At 52.9% G+C, this 14,417-nt stretch overlaps 1 protein-coding gene across 6 annotated transcripts in view; it reads left to right on the forward strand.

Annotated features, from left to right (window-relative positions):
* Plxnb1 (plexin B1) overlaps positions 1-14,417 on the forward strand; it is a 35,293-nt gene that overhangs the window by 16,481 nt on the left and 4,395 nt on the right. For all 6 annotated transcript variants that reach the window (XM_070017640.1, XM_070017644.1, XM_070017645.1 and 3 more), the window contains exons 15-31: positions 106-278; positions 448-599; positions 4,054-4,159; positions 4,310-4,446; positions 4,888-5,064; positions 5,304-5,475; positions 6,228-6,470; positions 6,628-6,804; positions 6,902-7,050; positions 8,067-8,167; positions 8,530-8,747; positions 9,356-9,534; positions 9,706-9,772; positions 10,014-10,160; positions 12,736-12,904; positions 13,456-13,559; positions 13,825-13,909. In XM_070017640.1, coding sequence (XP_069873741.1) covers positions 106-278; positions 448-599; positions 4,054-4,159; positions 4,310-4,446; positions 4,888-5,064; positions 5,304-5,475; positions 6,228-6,470; positions 6,628-6,804; positions 6,902-7,050; positions 8,067-8,167; positions 8,530-8,747; positions 9,356-9,534; positions 9,706-9,772; positions 10,014-10,160; positions 12,736-12,904; positions 13,456-13,559; positions 13,825-13,909 — 2,556 coding nt within the window. The remainder of the gene's footprint in view (positions 1-105; positions 279-447; positions 600-4,053; positions 4,160-4,309; positions 4,447-4,887; positions 5,065-5,303; positions 5,476-6,227; positions 6,471-6,627; positions 6,805-6,901; positions 7,051-8,066; positions 8,168-8,529; positions 8,748-9,355; positions 9,535-9,705; positions 9,773-10,013; positions 10,161-12,735; positions 12,905-13,455; positions 13,560-13,824; positions 13,910-14,417) is intronic.

The following is a 14,417-nucleotide window of genomic DNA, read 5'->3' on the forward strand; positions in this document are numbered from 1 at the left end:
GCAAAAGCTACCGGGAAGCCTGCAGCGGGAAGGTGGATCGGGTTGGTGGAAGGGGAGCGGGTTTCTCCTGTCTACTGCTCAACATTTGTTCCCGCCGGGTTCCAGTGATCTTGTACGACTGTTCGGTCGGCCACGGGGACTGCAGCCGCTGCCAGACTGCTATGCCCCAGTATGGCTGTGTGTGGTGTGAAGGGGAACATCCACGTTGCGTGGCCAAGGAGGCCTGTAACAATGCTGAGGCCGTGGCCACCCAGTGTCCCGCGCCCCTCATCCACTCGGTATGTTGGAATGCTGGCATGTCTTCCTCATTGCTATGCTTGGAGAGAGGGAAGAAGTGGGGGCGGGAGGGACAGAAGCCATGGATTCAGGAAGACCAGAGGTGGGAGGCCAGGGGTTAGCTGTCTGCCAGATGTTGGTAGGTGAGGCTCAGTCTTTGTCTTGGAACAGGTGAACCCGCTGACTGGGCCTATCGAGGGGGGTACTCGTGTCACCATCAGAGGTTCCAATCTGGGCCAACATGTACAGGATGTGCTGGACAGGGTCTGGGTGGCCGGAGTGCCCTGTTCTGTGGATGTCCAGGGGTATGAGGTGTCCAGCAGGTAAGCCAGCTGATTACTAACATGAGAACGGCTCTGTGATTGGCTCACTTCCTCTTCAGGGACTCAGAATGCCCAGAACGATTACTTTGTCTTCCTATGTCTAACTGCATCTTCCTGGCCTGGGAACCAGCATGTCAAGCCTGTTGATTAGGCTCTGCTTGGATTTTTGGTGTTGGTGTTGGTGTTTGAGCCCCAGCATCACTTCTGGTTTTTCTGGTGGTTCTGGCATGAAGAGTCTCCTGGACTTTCTTGCCCTGGGCTGGCTTTGAACCCGGACCCTCAGATCTCAGCCTCTTAGGTAGCTAGGATGCCACGCACATGAGCCCACCAGCACTTGGCTGGCTCCACAGTCTGTGTTTCAAAGCACTTGCCGAGAGCATGCAGTTTCCCTTCCAAATATTTTTGACGGAGTATTTATGGAGACTTCATCTCGATTATTAACGATCCCAGAACGTTAAGACTTACATCATGCCGTGTATGAAGTGATTTATGAAACAATTAAAAATATATCCTGGCTAGACTGGCCAGAGCCTCCCCCTCCTCCTCCCCCCCTCTCCAGTCCCTCCCCCTCCTTCCTCTCCCCACCCTCCCCAGTAGTTCACACTTGGCTTGTTCTGTTTTCCCTGGAGTGTCACAGAGTTAAGCCACTGCACAGCTGACATTGTGGCTGTTCATTTGCCCCAAGCTTTTTATTTTCTGGCTACAAACCAGCAGTTATTTATTAATTTTTTTTTTAAAGACTGTTCACATCTACCCGTCAGATTTGACTAGAGGCTTTCAGAGATGTTGTTCCAAAAAGAGATCAGATTTCTACCACTTTGTCAGTGGGTGCTTTGCATGTGGTGACGGTGGCAGACTGGAGCAGCCAGCAAAACTCAGCCACCACAGCCCCCTCCACCACCCCCACGAGCCAGCCTTACAGGGCTCCTTTGTAACAATATGCTATGACAGCAGTAAATTCCTTTTCTTTTCTTTTTGCTGTGTGTGTGTGTGTGTGTGTGTGTGTGTGTGTGTGTGTGTGTGTGTGTGTGTGTGTGTGTGTGTGTGTGTGTGTGTGTGTGTGTGTGTGTGTGTGTGTGTGTGTGTGTGTGTGAGTTGTGGGACTTGAACTCTGGGCCTGGGCACTGTCCCTGAGCTCTTTAGCTCAAAGCAAGTGCTCTACCACTTGAGCCACAGCGCCACTTGCGGTTTTCTGGTGGTTTATTGGAGATAAGAGTCTCTCAGACTTTCCTGCTGGGCTGGTTTTGAACTGTGATCCTCAGATCTCAGCCTCCTGAGTAGCTAGGATGACAGGTATGAGCCACCAGCGCCTGGCTTTTTAGCCTCTTAAGTATCTAAGATTGTAGGCATAAGTCACCAGCCTTATTGCTAAAACAGCAATAATTTTTTAATTTTTTTTGTGGTGGAAAGGTGCAGGTATTGGAGCTTGAACCTTATGCTCGTTCTTGGCTTTTATGTTCCCCTCCCACCCACCCGTTCTCCCTCCCTTCTTTCCTTCCTTCCTTCCTTCCTTCCTTCCTTCCTTCCTTCCTTCCTTCCTTCCCTTCTTCCTTCCTTCCTTCCTTCCTTCCTTCCTGCCTTCCTGCCTTGCTTCCTTTCTTCCTTCCTGCCTTCCTTCCTTCTTTTTGTGCCTGAACTCAGGGCCTGGGCACTGTTCTGAGCTTTTTGTTTTTTTTTGCTCAAGGTTAGCATTCTATCACTTGAGCCACAGCTCCACTTTTGGCTTTTTGTGGTTAATTGGAGATAAGAGTCTCTCAGAGTTTTCCTTCCTTGGGCTGGCTTCAAATCTCAGTCCTTAGATATCGGCCTCCAGAGAAACTAGGATTATTGGTGTGAGCCACTAGCACCTGGTTTTGCTCAGTTTTCTTTTCTTTTCTTTTCTTTTTTTTTTAATTTTTTATTGTGAAAATACTGTACAGAGGGGGCTCAGTTTTCTTTTTAAAAAAAATTAAAAATTTTATTTTTTCGCCAGTCCTGGGGCTTGAACTCAAGGCCTGGGCACTGTCTTTGAGCTTCTTTTTGCTCCAGGCTAGCACTCTACCACTTGAACCACAGCATCATTTCTGTTTTTTCTGTTTAGGTGTACTTCATGCATACTAGGCAAGTACTCTACCACTAAGCTACATCCCCAGCCTCAATTTTCTTGCTTATAGTTCATGGCTCTACCATTTGAACCATGCCTCCAGTCCAGGATTATGTTGGTTAATTCGTTGTTGGTTTTTTTTTTTTTGGGGGGGGGGTCCGGTCCTGGGGCCTGAACTCTGGGCCTGGGCGCTGTCCTTCAGCTCTTCAACTCAAGGCTAGCGCTCTATCACTTGAGCCAGAGCGCCACTTCCGGCTTTTTTCTTTTTGCTTATGTGGTGCTGAAGAATCAAACCCAGGGCCTCATGCATGCAAGGCAAGCGCTCTACCACTGAGCCACCTTCCCAGCCCTATGTTGGTTAATTGGAAATAAGAGTCTTTTAGACTTCTCTGCCCAGGTTGGCTTCAAGCTCCCATCCTCTAGGTGTAGGCTTCCTGAGTAGCTAGGATTACAGGCATGAGCCACACCAGCAGACACTGATTGATTGTTGGGGATTCTAGACTTGCATTCAAATTGTTAAAAAAAAAAAAAAAAAAAAAGCTGGGTGTTTGGTGGCTCACACCTATAATCTTAGCTATTCAGGAGGCTAAGATGTGAGGATCATGGTACAAAGCCAGCCTGGGCAGGAACACCTGTGAGACTCTTATCTCCAGTGAACCACCAGAAAACCAGAAGTGGCACTGTGGCTCAAGTGGTAGAGCGCTAGCCTTAAGCTGAACAGCTGAGGGACAGCACTTAAGCCCAGAGTTCAAGCCCCATAAGGACCAAAAATAAAAAACAGCCAGGGATATTAATTCTTAGATGCTAAAGCCCTGCTAGTGTGTTGTAATAGTTTTCTTCCAGTGCTATAGAGGATCCTGAGGCTGGGCACTGGTAGCTCACATCTATAATCCTAGCTATTCAGGGGGCTGAGATTTGAGAATCATAGTTCAAAGCCAGCCTGGGCATGAAAGTCCATGAGACACTCATCTCCAATGAACTACCAAAAAACCAAAAGTGGAGCTGTGGCTCAAAGTGATAGAGCACTAACCTAGAGCAAGAAAGCTCAGGGACAGCACCCAGGCCCTGAGTTCAAGTCCTAACCGGCACCAAAAAAAATTAAAAATCATCCTAGCTGGGTGCTGGTGGCTCATGCCTGTCATCCTAGCTACTCAGGAGGCTGAGATCTGAGGATCATGGTTCAAAGCCAGCCTGGACAGCAAAGTCCCTGAGACTCTTCTCTCCAATGAACCACCAGAAAACTGGAAGTGATGCTGTGACTCAAGTGGTAGAGCGCTAGCTTTGAGCTGAAGAGCTGAGGGACAGCACCCAGGCCCTGAGTTCAAGCCCCAAGCCTAGCATCCCATTTATCTGTGTGCCCTGTGCCCACAGTCTCGTGTGTATCACTGGAGCCAGTGGAGAAGAGGTAGCGGGTACCGTGGCCGTGGAGGTGTCAGGAAGAGGCCGCGGTGTCTCAGAGCTCAACTTTGCCTACCAGGTATGTAACTATCGGGTCACCATCTATAGGCCGGTGTGATTACCTCTCTTGGCCTCTCTAATGCTGGGCACTCTAGGGCCATCTTGTCTCTCCCGCTGGCCTCTGTATTTCTAGCCTGATGCCTCTCCCTGGCCCGCTTTCCTTCCTTAGGACCCAAAGGTGCAGTCCATCTTCCCGGTCCGAGGCCCCAAAGCCGGGGGCACCCGCCTCACCCTGCATGGGTCTAAGCTTCTGTCTGGTCGGCTGGAGGACATCCGCGTGGTGATTGGAGAGCAGTCTTGTCATTTGTGAGGCCCGCTTCCAAACAGCTGTGCACCCCAGGGACGGGCTGGAGGGAGAGGGGGAATGGGGAGAGGGCCACATCTGCCCCATGAGAAAAGTGGCCAAGGACTGGGAGGGTGGCTCAGTGGGTAGAGCGCTTGCCTAGCACGCACGCAAAGCCCTGGGTTCGATTCCTCAGTACCACATAACACAGAAAAAAGCCAGAAGTGGCGCTGCTGTGGCTCAAGGGGTAGAGTGCTAGCCTTGAGCAAAAAAAGAAGCTCAGGGACAGTGTGCCCAGGCCCTGAGTTCAAGTCCTAAGACTGGCACGAAAATAAATAGTAGTAGCCAGCCCTTCCCACAGCTGGGGCCGGGAGGGAAGTGTGCAGAGAGAGCCCTGGGTGGGGTCCTTCGTTCAGCACTCTGCTCCATCCTGCCAGCTCTCCTCTCTGCTCTTCCCTTCCCAGGCTGCTAGAACAAGAGGCGGAGCAACTACGGTGCCAAACCACCCCAAACCCCACGCCTGCCCTGCTCCCCGTCACTGTGTGGTTTGGGGCCACGGAGCGGAAGCTTCAGCATGGCCAGTTCAAGTACACATCAGACCCCAATGTCACTTCCGCTGGCCCCAGCAAAAGCTTCCTCAGGTACAGCAGTGAGGGGGGGGGCAAAAATATGACAGCTGTGTGGGGTGGATCTTCATAGTGTCCTTTATCAGAGAGGAGGGGTCGTAGGGCATTTTTGGGGGGGGATGGCTAGTGCATCCCTTTTGTCAATAGGGTAAAGGGGTCATGAGGTTTGGGGCTAGGGTTCAGCTTTGCAGGGGGTGGGGGGGTCAATCCTGCATCCCCATAAATCACACGTGGTTCCTGGGCTTGTGTTTCAGTGGAGGACGTAAGATCTGGGTTCATGGTCAGAATCTGGATGTCGTACAGACGCCAAGAATCCGGGTGACTATGGTCCCCCCAAGAGGGCTGCAGCCCGGCCAAGGGCTTGGACGGAAGCGCCGTGTGGTCCCAGAGGCGGAGTGCTCCCCTGGAACATTCTGCAGTCATAAGGTAGGAGACCGGAGACTGGAACCCCCACCCCTCCTCCATGCCCCAGTTGATCTACCTTTTTTTTTTTGGTGCATCGTGGGACTTGAACTCAAGGCCTGGGCGCTGTCCCTCAGCTCTTGAGCTCAAGGCTAGTGCTCTACCACTTGAGCCACAGCGCCACTTCTGGCTTTTTCTGTTTATGTGATGCTGAGAAATCGAATCCAGGGCCTTATGCATGCAAGGCAAGCGCTCTACCACTGAGCCACCTTCCCATCCCTGATCTACCTCTGTGTGTGTGTGTGTGTGTGTGTGTGTGTGTGTGTGTGTGTGTGTGTGTGTGATGCTTATCCTAGGCCTTGAACTCAGGACAAGCGCTCTACCACTGAGCCACCTTCCCATCCCTGATCTACCTCTGTGTGTGTGTGTGTGTGTGTGTGTGTGTGTGTGTGTGTGTGTGTGTGTGTGTGTGTGTGTGTGTGTGTGTGTGTGTGTGTGTGTGTGTGTGTGTGTGATGCTTATCCTAGGCCTTGAACTCAGGACCTGGGCTCTGTCCCTGAGCTGTTTTTTTGCTGAAGGCTAGTACTCTACCACTTGAGCCCTAGCCCCACTTCTGGCTTTTTCTGTGATTAATTGGAGAATACAGAGTTTCACAGACCTTCCTGCCCAGGCTGGTTTTGGAACCATGATCCTCCTATCTCAGCCTCCTGAGTAGCTAGGATGACAGGCGTCAGCCACCAGCTCCCTCCGTTGATCTCTCTGTTCTCTTCCTCCAGTTTGAGGAGCCGTGCCTGGTGAACTCTTCCCAGCTCATCGTGTGCCGCACACCTGCCCTCCCCAGCCTGCCCGAGAACCCCTGGGTCCAGGTGGAGTTTATTTTCGACAACCTGCTCTTTGACTTCGCTACGCTGAGCCCCACACCTTTCTCCTATGAGGCTGACCCCACCCTGCAGCCCCTCAACCCTGAGGACCCCATGACACCGTTCCGGCACAAACCTGGCAGTGTGTTCTCCGTGGAGGTACTTGGGCTTTGTGGGACCCCAAGACAGGCACCGGGCATGTGGTTTGAAAGGCCAGGATGGTAGAACAAGGGTGGAGTAGGTCTTTGGGCCTGCTAGGCAAGCGCTCTTTACCACGAAGCCACCTTCCCAGCCCAAAGGACTCTTTATTTTCTAGGGGGAGAATCTGGACCTGGCCATGTCCAAGGAGGAGGTAGTGGCCATGATCGGAGACGGCTCCTGTGTGGTGAAGACACTGACCCGGCACCACCTATACTGCGAACCCCCAACCCAGCAGCCTCTTCCCCGGCACCACGCCCTCAGGGAGTCACCTGATGAGTTGCCGGAGTTCACGGTCTGTGGGCCTGGCTGGAGCAGGGCTGGGCGTCGGGATGTGTTGACTGATCCCTCTCCCCAACTCACAGCTGGCTCCACCCCTCTCCCCCCACCAGGTGCAGATGGGGAACCTGCGCTTCTCCCTGGGTCACGTGCAGTACGATGGCGAGAGCCCCGTGGCTTTTCCCGTGGCCGCCCAGGTGGGCTTGGGGGTGGGCGCGTCTCTCCTGGCTCTGGGTGTCGTCATCATTGTCCTCATGTACAGGTGGGTGCAGCCAGATGTGGCCGGGGTGGGCTGGGGAGACGTTGTAGGTGCGTGGGGTAGCCAGGTATCAGGAAACTTTTTTTTCCTGCTGGTCCTGGGGCTTGAACTCAGGGCCCGAGTACTGTCCCTGACCTTTGTTTGCTCAAGGCTAGCACTCTACTACTTGAGCCACAGCGCCACTTCCGGCTTTTTCTGTGTATGTGGTACTGAGGAATCGAACCCAGGGCTTCATGCATGCTAGGCAAGCAGTCTACCACTAAGCCACCTTCCCAGCCCTTTGAGTGGTTTATTGAAGTCTCCTATTTAGGCTGGCTTTGAGCCATGATCTGCAAATCTCAGCCTCCTGAGTAGCTAGGATTACAGGCATGAGCCACCAGCTCACTCTGTAAAGCTCTAGAGTCAACAAATGAGGCTTTGTAGACCAGGCAGTTTCTATTTTACTGCTAGAGTCTACCATTGGGCAGAGGAATCGAACCCAGGGCCTCATGCATGCTAGGCAAGCACTCTACCACTGAGCCACTTTCCCAGCCCGAGTTGCTTTTTTTTTAATTGCTTAAAGCTGGTGTTTTACCACTTAAACCACAGTTCCACTTCTGCCTTTTGGTGTCTAATTGGAGATAAGAGTCTTATGGACTTTCTTGCCTAGGTTGCCTTTATACTGTGATCCACAGGTCTCAAGCCTCCTGAGTAGATGCGATTATAAATGTGAACCCCAACAGGTGTCTACCCTGTTGTAAAATAGATTGGAGGCCAGATTGGTTGCGGTCGTAGTTTGCGCGCCAACTCTGCTGGGCTAGAGGAATGGGTGGTTATAGCTGGCTGGGATGGGACAGGCTGAATTAATGAGGGGTCAGGTCTGATCTTTGTGGGGCATTGTCACGTTACACTCATGTTAGATGTCAGTATTTGCCTGGAGCTGGATTAGCCTGGCCTAGGCAAAGGAGGCCGGAGGGGGCAAGGGCTTGGGCCTCCTTCTCCAGTTTTCTCTTCTCACCTTTCATGTTATTTGGAGCCAGGCGGAAGAGCAAGCAGGCCCTGAGGGACTATAAGAAGGTTCAGATCCAGTTGGAGAATCTGGAGAGCAGCGTGCGGGATCGATGCAAGAAGGAGTTCACAGGTGAGGTTTTAGAGAGCCAGGTGGCTTCTGCAGGAGGCCCTGCCTACTGGGAAAGGCGCTGTCCGGGACACGCCCATTGGGCAGTGCCCATTGGGTGGCTTCGCCTGAAGCCACGCCCATTAGAATGAGCTCTGCCCAGGTCTACTAGGCAGGCTCTGTCCAGGACACGTCCATTGGCTGGCTGGCTTCGCCAGAAGCCATGCCCACTGGAAGAGCTCTGCCCAGGCCTACTGGGTAGGCTCTGTCCCTGGCCACACCTACTGGGTGGACTCCATAGGGCCATGCCCACTGGGAGGGCTCCGCTCCAAGGCCATGCCCACTGGGTGAGATTGAGGCCCAACCTGACCTGGCCTGCTCCACAGACCTGATGACCGAGATGACGGATCTCACCAGTGACCTGCTGGGCAGTGGCATCCCATTCCTTGACTACAAGGTGTACGCTGAACGTGTCTTCTTCCCCGGGCACCAGGAATCGCCCTTACACCGGGACCTGGGTGTGCCAGAGTGCAGGCGGCCCACGGTGGAACAAGGCCTGGGGCAGCTCTCCAACCTGCTCAACAGCAAGCTTTTCCTCACCAAGGTGGATCCCCAGAACCCACTGGGTGCCTTCTCCCCCCAATCCCTCCATCCATCCACCCATCCCTCCATCCATCCATCCACCCATCCCTCCATCCATCCATCCACCCATCCCTCCATCCACCCACCCGTCCATCCACCCATCCACCCATCCACCCATCCATCCATCTACCCATCCACCCATCCATCCATCCATCCACCCATCCACCCATCCATCCATCCACCCATCCACCCATCCATCCATCCATCCATCCATCCATCCATCCACCCATCCACCCATCCATCCACCCATCCATCCATCCACCCATCCACCCATCCACCCATCCATCCATCCATCCATCCACCCATCCATCCATCTACCCATCCACCCATCCATCCATCCATGCATCCATCCACCCATCCATCCATCCATGCATCCATCCACCCATCCATCCATCCATCCATCCATCCATATCCATCCATCCTACCCCTAATCAGACCTTTCCTGGCCCAGCCCTGGCCAGGCCCTGCTTGCTCTACGCCTCTTGCTTTCTGACTTCATCCATCCCATAACCTTTCCCCTCTCCCTTCTCCTCCCCCCTCCTCCCCACACCCCACCCCTCTGACCCCCAGTTCATCCACACACTGGAGAGTCAGCGCACCTTCTCCGCTCGGGACCGTGCCTACGTGGCCTCTCTGCTCACCGTCTCCCTGCACGGGAAGCTGGAATACTTCACCGACATCCTCCGCACTTTGCTCAGTGATCTGGTCACCCAGTACGTGGCCAAGAACCCCAAGCTGATGTTACGCAGGTTGGTGTAGCGTCCAGGGTTGGTGGAAGGGGCTGGGGGGGGGGGGGGAGGGAGGCAGTGGTAGACGGCTGGAGACAGGGCCTGGGGGGCAGGGGGTCAAGGGTTTTTAGGAGAATTCTGTAGTCATCCCCCCTTCCCTCCTGCTGACCCTGGCTGGCCCTGTCATTTCAGGACAGAGACGGTGGTGGAAAAGCTGCTCACCAACTGGATGTCCATCTGTCTCTACACCTTCGTGAGGGTGAGGGAGACCAATGGAGCCGCTGGCGGGGAGGGCTGGGCCCTTGAGATCATTATGCCTCAAGCCCCGCCCACTGCTTCCCTATTCAAATCAAAGCGGAGACCACGCCTTCCCTGGACTGTTCACTGTAGTTCTGCGTCCCGGCCCTGTCCAGTCTACATCATGTCCAATACACCCCTGCCATCTGCCAGGAAGGGGGGCGGGGGTGTGCCCTAAACTACCCTGTAACCCCTCTTTCTAGGACTCAGTAGGGGAACCGCTGTATATGCTCTTCCGGGGTATTAAGCATCAAGTGGACAAAGGACCCGTGGACAGTGTGACCGGCAAAGCCAAGTACACCCTGAATGACAATCGTCTGCTCCGAGAGGACGTGGAATACCGGCCCCTGGTGAGGGTTTGGGGTAGGGAGCGGTCTGCAGTTATAGGTCTGTTATTTGGGTACCAGCTTCTGGTATCTACACCTAGCTAGGGAGCCCCATTGTGACTTTCTAACTACTTGCTGGCTAGAAGCATTTATTAGTTTTGAGTTTGTTTTTTTTTTTTTAATTTTTTATTATTTTTAAATCTTATTTTATATCTTGTGTATGGGGTACCAAGGAATCGAACCCAGGGCCTCATGCATGCCAGGCAAGCGCTCTACCACTGAGCCACCTTCCCAGCCCAATTTATTGATTTGCTGATTTAGATTGGTCATGGGGCTTGAACTCAGGGACTGGGCAGTGTCCCTGAGTTTTTGTACTCAAGGCTAGCACTCTCTTGTTTCGAGCCGTAGCATACATTTCTGGCTTTTTCTAAGTAGTTTGGGTTTTTTTAGAGATAGCAGTTTAACAAGCTTAGCATTGGTGGTTCAGGCCTGTCATCCTAACTACTCAGGAGGCTGAGATCTGAAGATCGTGATTCAAAGCCAGCCCAGGGAGAAAAGTCACCAAGAGACTCTCAGCTCTGATTAACCACTCAAAAGTTTGGAAGTGGTGCCGTGGCTCAAGTGGCAGAGTGCTAGCTTTGAGCACAGAGGCTCAGGGACAGTGCCCAAGGCCCATAACTGACAAAAAAAAGCAACAATAAAAACAGAAAAAGTTTTATATACTTTCCTGCCCAGGCTGGCTTCCAACCTCAATCCTCAACTTGTAGCCTCCTGAGTAGCTAGGATTACTGGCGTGAGACACGGGCAGCCTAGCCTAAGTTGTTAAATTGTTATTATAAAGGTCATGTACAAAGGGGTTACAGTTACATAAGTCAGGTAACATTTCTATTTCCTCTTCTTCCTCCTTCTCCTCCTCCTCCTCTTCCTCTTTCTCCTCCTCCTCCTCCTCTTCTTCCTCCTCTTTTTTCTCCTCCTCCTCCTCCCAGTTCTTGGGCTTGAACTCAGGGCCTGTACTCTGTCCCTGAGCCTCTCTGTGCTCAAGGCTAGCATTCTACCACTTTAGCCACAGCAGCTTTTTCTGTTGATGTGGTCTTGAGGAATCGAATCCAGCACTTCCTGCATGCTAGGCAAGCACTCTACCACTAAGCCACCTTCCCAGCCAAGAGTTCTTTTTTTTTGGGGGGTCCAGTTGTGGGGCCTGAACTCTGGGCCTGGGCGCTGTCCTTCAGCTCTTCAGCTCAAGGCTAGCGCTCTACCACTTGAGCCACAGCGCCACTTCCGGCTTTTTGCTTTTTGCTTATGTGGTGCTGAGGAATCAAACCCAGGGTCTCATGCATGCAAGGCAAGCGCTCTACCACTGAGCCACCTTCCCAGCCAAGAGTTCATTTCTTTTTGGACAGTGTTACCCCTCCCCTCTCACTCTCCCAGTTAGTTTTATTCATTTCATTTATTCATTGTGGTGAGGATGCAGCTCCTGGCTTCCTGGGTACTGAGAAAGTGCTGGATCAGTGGGAGGTCTTGGGGTGATCTGAGTAGTGTTGAGAGCCACAGACTTAGATTCGGGACCATGATGGCCAAACTGGGACTTGGGAAGAATCCTGTTCTGTCATGGACCACAGTCCTGTGCTGGTGGCCAGGGTCTGGATGTGTGTGTGTGTGTGTGTGTGTGTGTGTGTGTGTGTGTGTGTGTGTGTGTGTGTGTGTGTGTGTGTGTGTGTGTGTGTGTCTGGAACTTGTGTGTGTGTGTGTGTGTCTGGAACTCGTGTGTGTGTGTGTGTGTGTGTGTGTGTGTCTGGAACTCAGGGCCTGATGTGTCCCTGAGCTTTTATGCTCAAGGCTAGGGCTCTATCACTTGAGCCACAGCACCACTTCTGGTTTTCTGGTGCTTCTTTGGAGAGAAGAGTCTCACAGAGAATCCTTCCAATATCTCAGCCTCCTGAGGAAGATGACAGGTGTGAGCCACCAGTGCCCAACTGGGTTTGGCTGTCTTTCTGGCCATCTTAACATGGGTATAACCTGGCCCACAAAACCAGGAGCTTTCCTGGCAGACCTACTCATTATTTCCCTGTCTGTGCTGTCCTTCAGTTAAACATGATGGTTCCTTTAGGTTCCTATCCAGGCTGTACTGAACTGGACCTCTGTCTGGTTGGGTGGGGGGAGCCTGGTTCATGCAGATTTATCTTGGGCACAGACTGTCCTAACTTAGTGGAGGACAGAGGGAGAGGGAGACAGATGAGGAGCTAAGAATGAGGGACTATGAGCCAGGTACCTGTGGCTCACACTTGTAATCTAGTTACTCAGGAGCCTGAGAACTGAGGATAGCAGTTCAGAACCAACATGGCAGGAAAGTCTAGGAGACTCTTCTCCAGTGAATCGCAAAAGCCAGAAGTGGCGCTGTGGCTCAAGTGGTAGAGTGCTAGCCTTGAGCAAAAGGAGCTCAGGAACAAATGTCCAGGCACTGAATTTAAGCTCTAGGACTGGCAAAAAAACAAAAAGTTTGAAAAAAAATTAAAGTCTGTAGCATTCTGAAGTCTTGGTCCTGTGTCTTGGCCATCTTGAAAGGACATGAATCTTGACTATTCCTTTGTGTTTTGTGTAGACTTTGAACGCGCTGTTGGCTGTGGGGCCTGGGGCAGGAGAGGCCCAGTGTGTGCCGGTGAAAGTTCTAGACTGTGACACCATCTCGCAAGCCAAAGAGAAGATGCTGGACCAGCTTTGTAAAGGATTGCCTCTTGCCCAGCGCCCAGATCCTCGCACCCTGGATGTTGGTAAGGGCAGGGAGCAGGGGAACTGGGGGGGGATCAGAGATAATGTTGGGACCTGGATTGGTTCAAGACTAGACCTGCAGGGACAGCTTTTCACCCAGGTAAGATGTTAGAAATTGGCACAGCTGGGTGCCAGCGGCTCACGCCTGTTATCCTAGCTACTTGGGAGGCTGAGATCGGAGGATCAGGGTTCGAAGCCAGCCTAGACAGAAAAGTCCATGAGACTCTTATCTCCAATAATCTATTCAGAAAAAGCCAGAAGTAGCACTGTGGCTCAAGTGGTAAAGCACTAGCCTTGATCACAAAGAAGCTCAGGGTCAGCGCCCAGGCCCTGAGTTCAAGCCCCTATACTGTCACACACGTTAGACCACAAGGTTGGCTTTATCAGGCAATCTCTCACCTAGTGAGAGATTCTTCGGAGAAGAGGGGCAGCTTTCTATCTGTAGGCAGGACCATGCACCTGTGTTTACGGAGGACAAGGACTCCATTATAGGAAGGAGATCCTGGAAACCCTGGGTCAGGTCATTTCTGTATGGGTTTTTTTTTCCTTGCAGAATGGCGATCGGGCGTGGCCGGCCATCTCATCCTGTCTGACGAGGATGTCACTTCTGAGGTCCAGGGTCTGTGGAGACGCCTCAACACCCTGCAGCATTACAAGGTGGGGAGGGACAATGTGGCTACCGTGCTTGCCCAGCCTGCAGGAAGCCCTGGGTTCCATTCCTCAAGACCACATCCACAGAACAAGCCGGAAGTGGCGCTGTGGCTCAAGTGGTAGAGCGCTGGCTTTGAGCACAGAGAGGCTCAGGGACAGTGCCCAGGCCCTGAGTTCAAGTCCTAGGACCAAGCTGCGGAGGGGTGAAGGGCGTGATGAAGGGCTGGGCGGGATGGGGCTTGGCAGTGAGGTCATCAGCTGTGGTCAGCAGGTGCCAGATGGAGCTACTGTGGCGCTTGTCCCCTGCCTCACCAAGCATGTCCTCCGAGAAAACCAGGATTACGTCCCTGGAGAAAGTGAGTACCTTCCCCCCTCCTTCCCACTCCCCCCCTCCTTCCCACTCCCCCCCACCCCTGCCCCCCAGTATTTGGGTCCTCTGCACTGGCTTTGCTTGCCTAGTCCTTATAATAAGGGAAGGATCCAGCCAGGCACCAGGGGCTCTCGCCTGTCATCCTAGCTACTCAGGAGGCTGAGATCTGAGGATCACAGTTCGAAGCCAGCCCAGGCAGGAAAGTCTGTGAGGACTCTGAGCTCCGATTAAGCATCAGGAAACCGGAAGTGGCGCTGTGGCTCAAAGTACTAGAGCACTAGCCTTGAGCAAAGAGCTCAGGGACAGCGCCCAGGCCCTGAGTTCAAGCCCTATGACCAACCAAAAAAAAAGGGAGCGGGGGGAAGGGAAGGGTTAGATTTAGGGTAGGCTTCTACCCATCTTCCTTTTCCCCAAAGGAACCTTATTCTGGTTCCTCTACTTTGGGGCCCATTGGCAGGACCTGGAGTGGTAGAGCCAGGGAGACCCAGGGCCGG

Source organism: Dipodomys merriami, unplaced genomic scaffold (assembly GCF_024711535.1).
Source record: "Dipodomys merriami isolate MVZ:Mamm:240054 unplaced genomic scaffold, mDipMer1.0.p SCAF_125, whole genome shotgun sequence".
NCBI lineage: Eukaryota > Metazoa > Chordata > Mammalia > Rodentia > Heteromyidae > Dipodomys > Dipodomys merriami.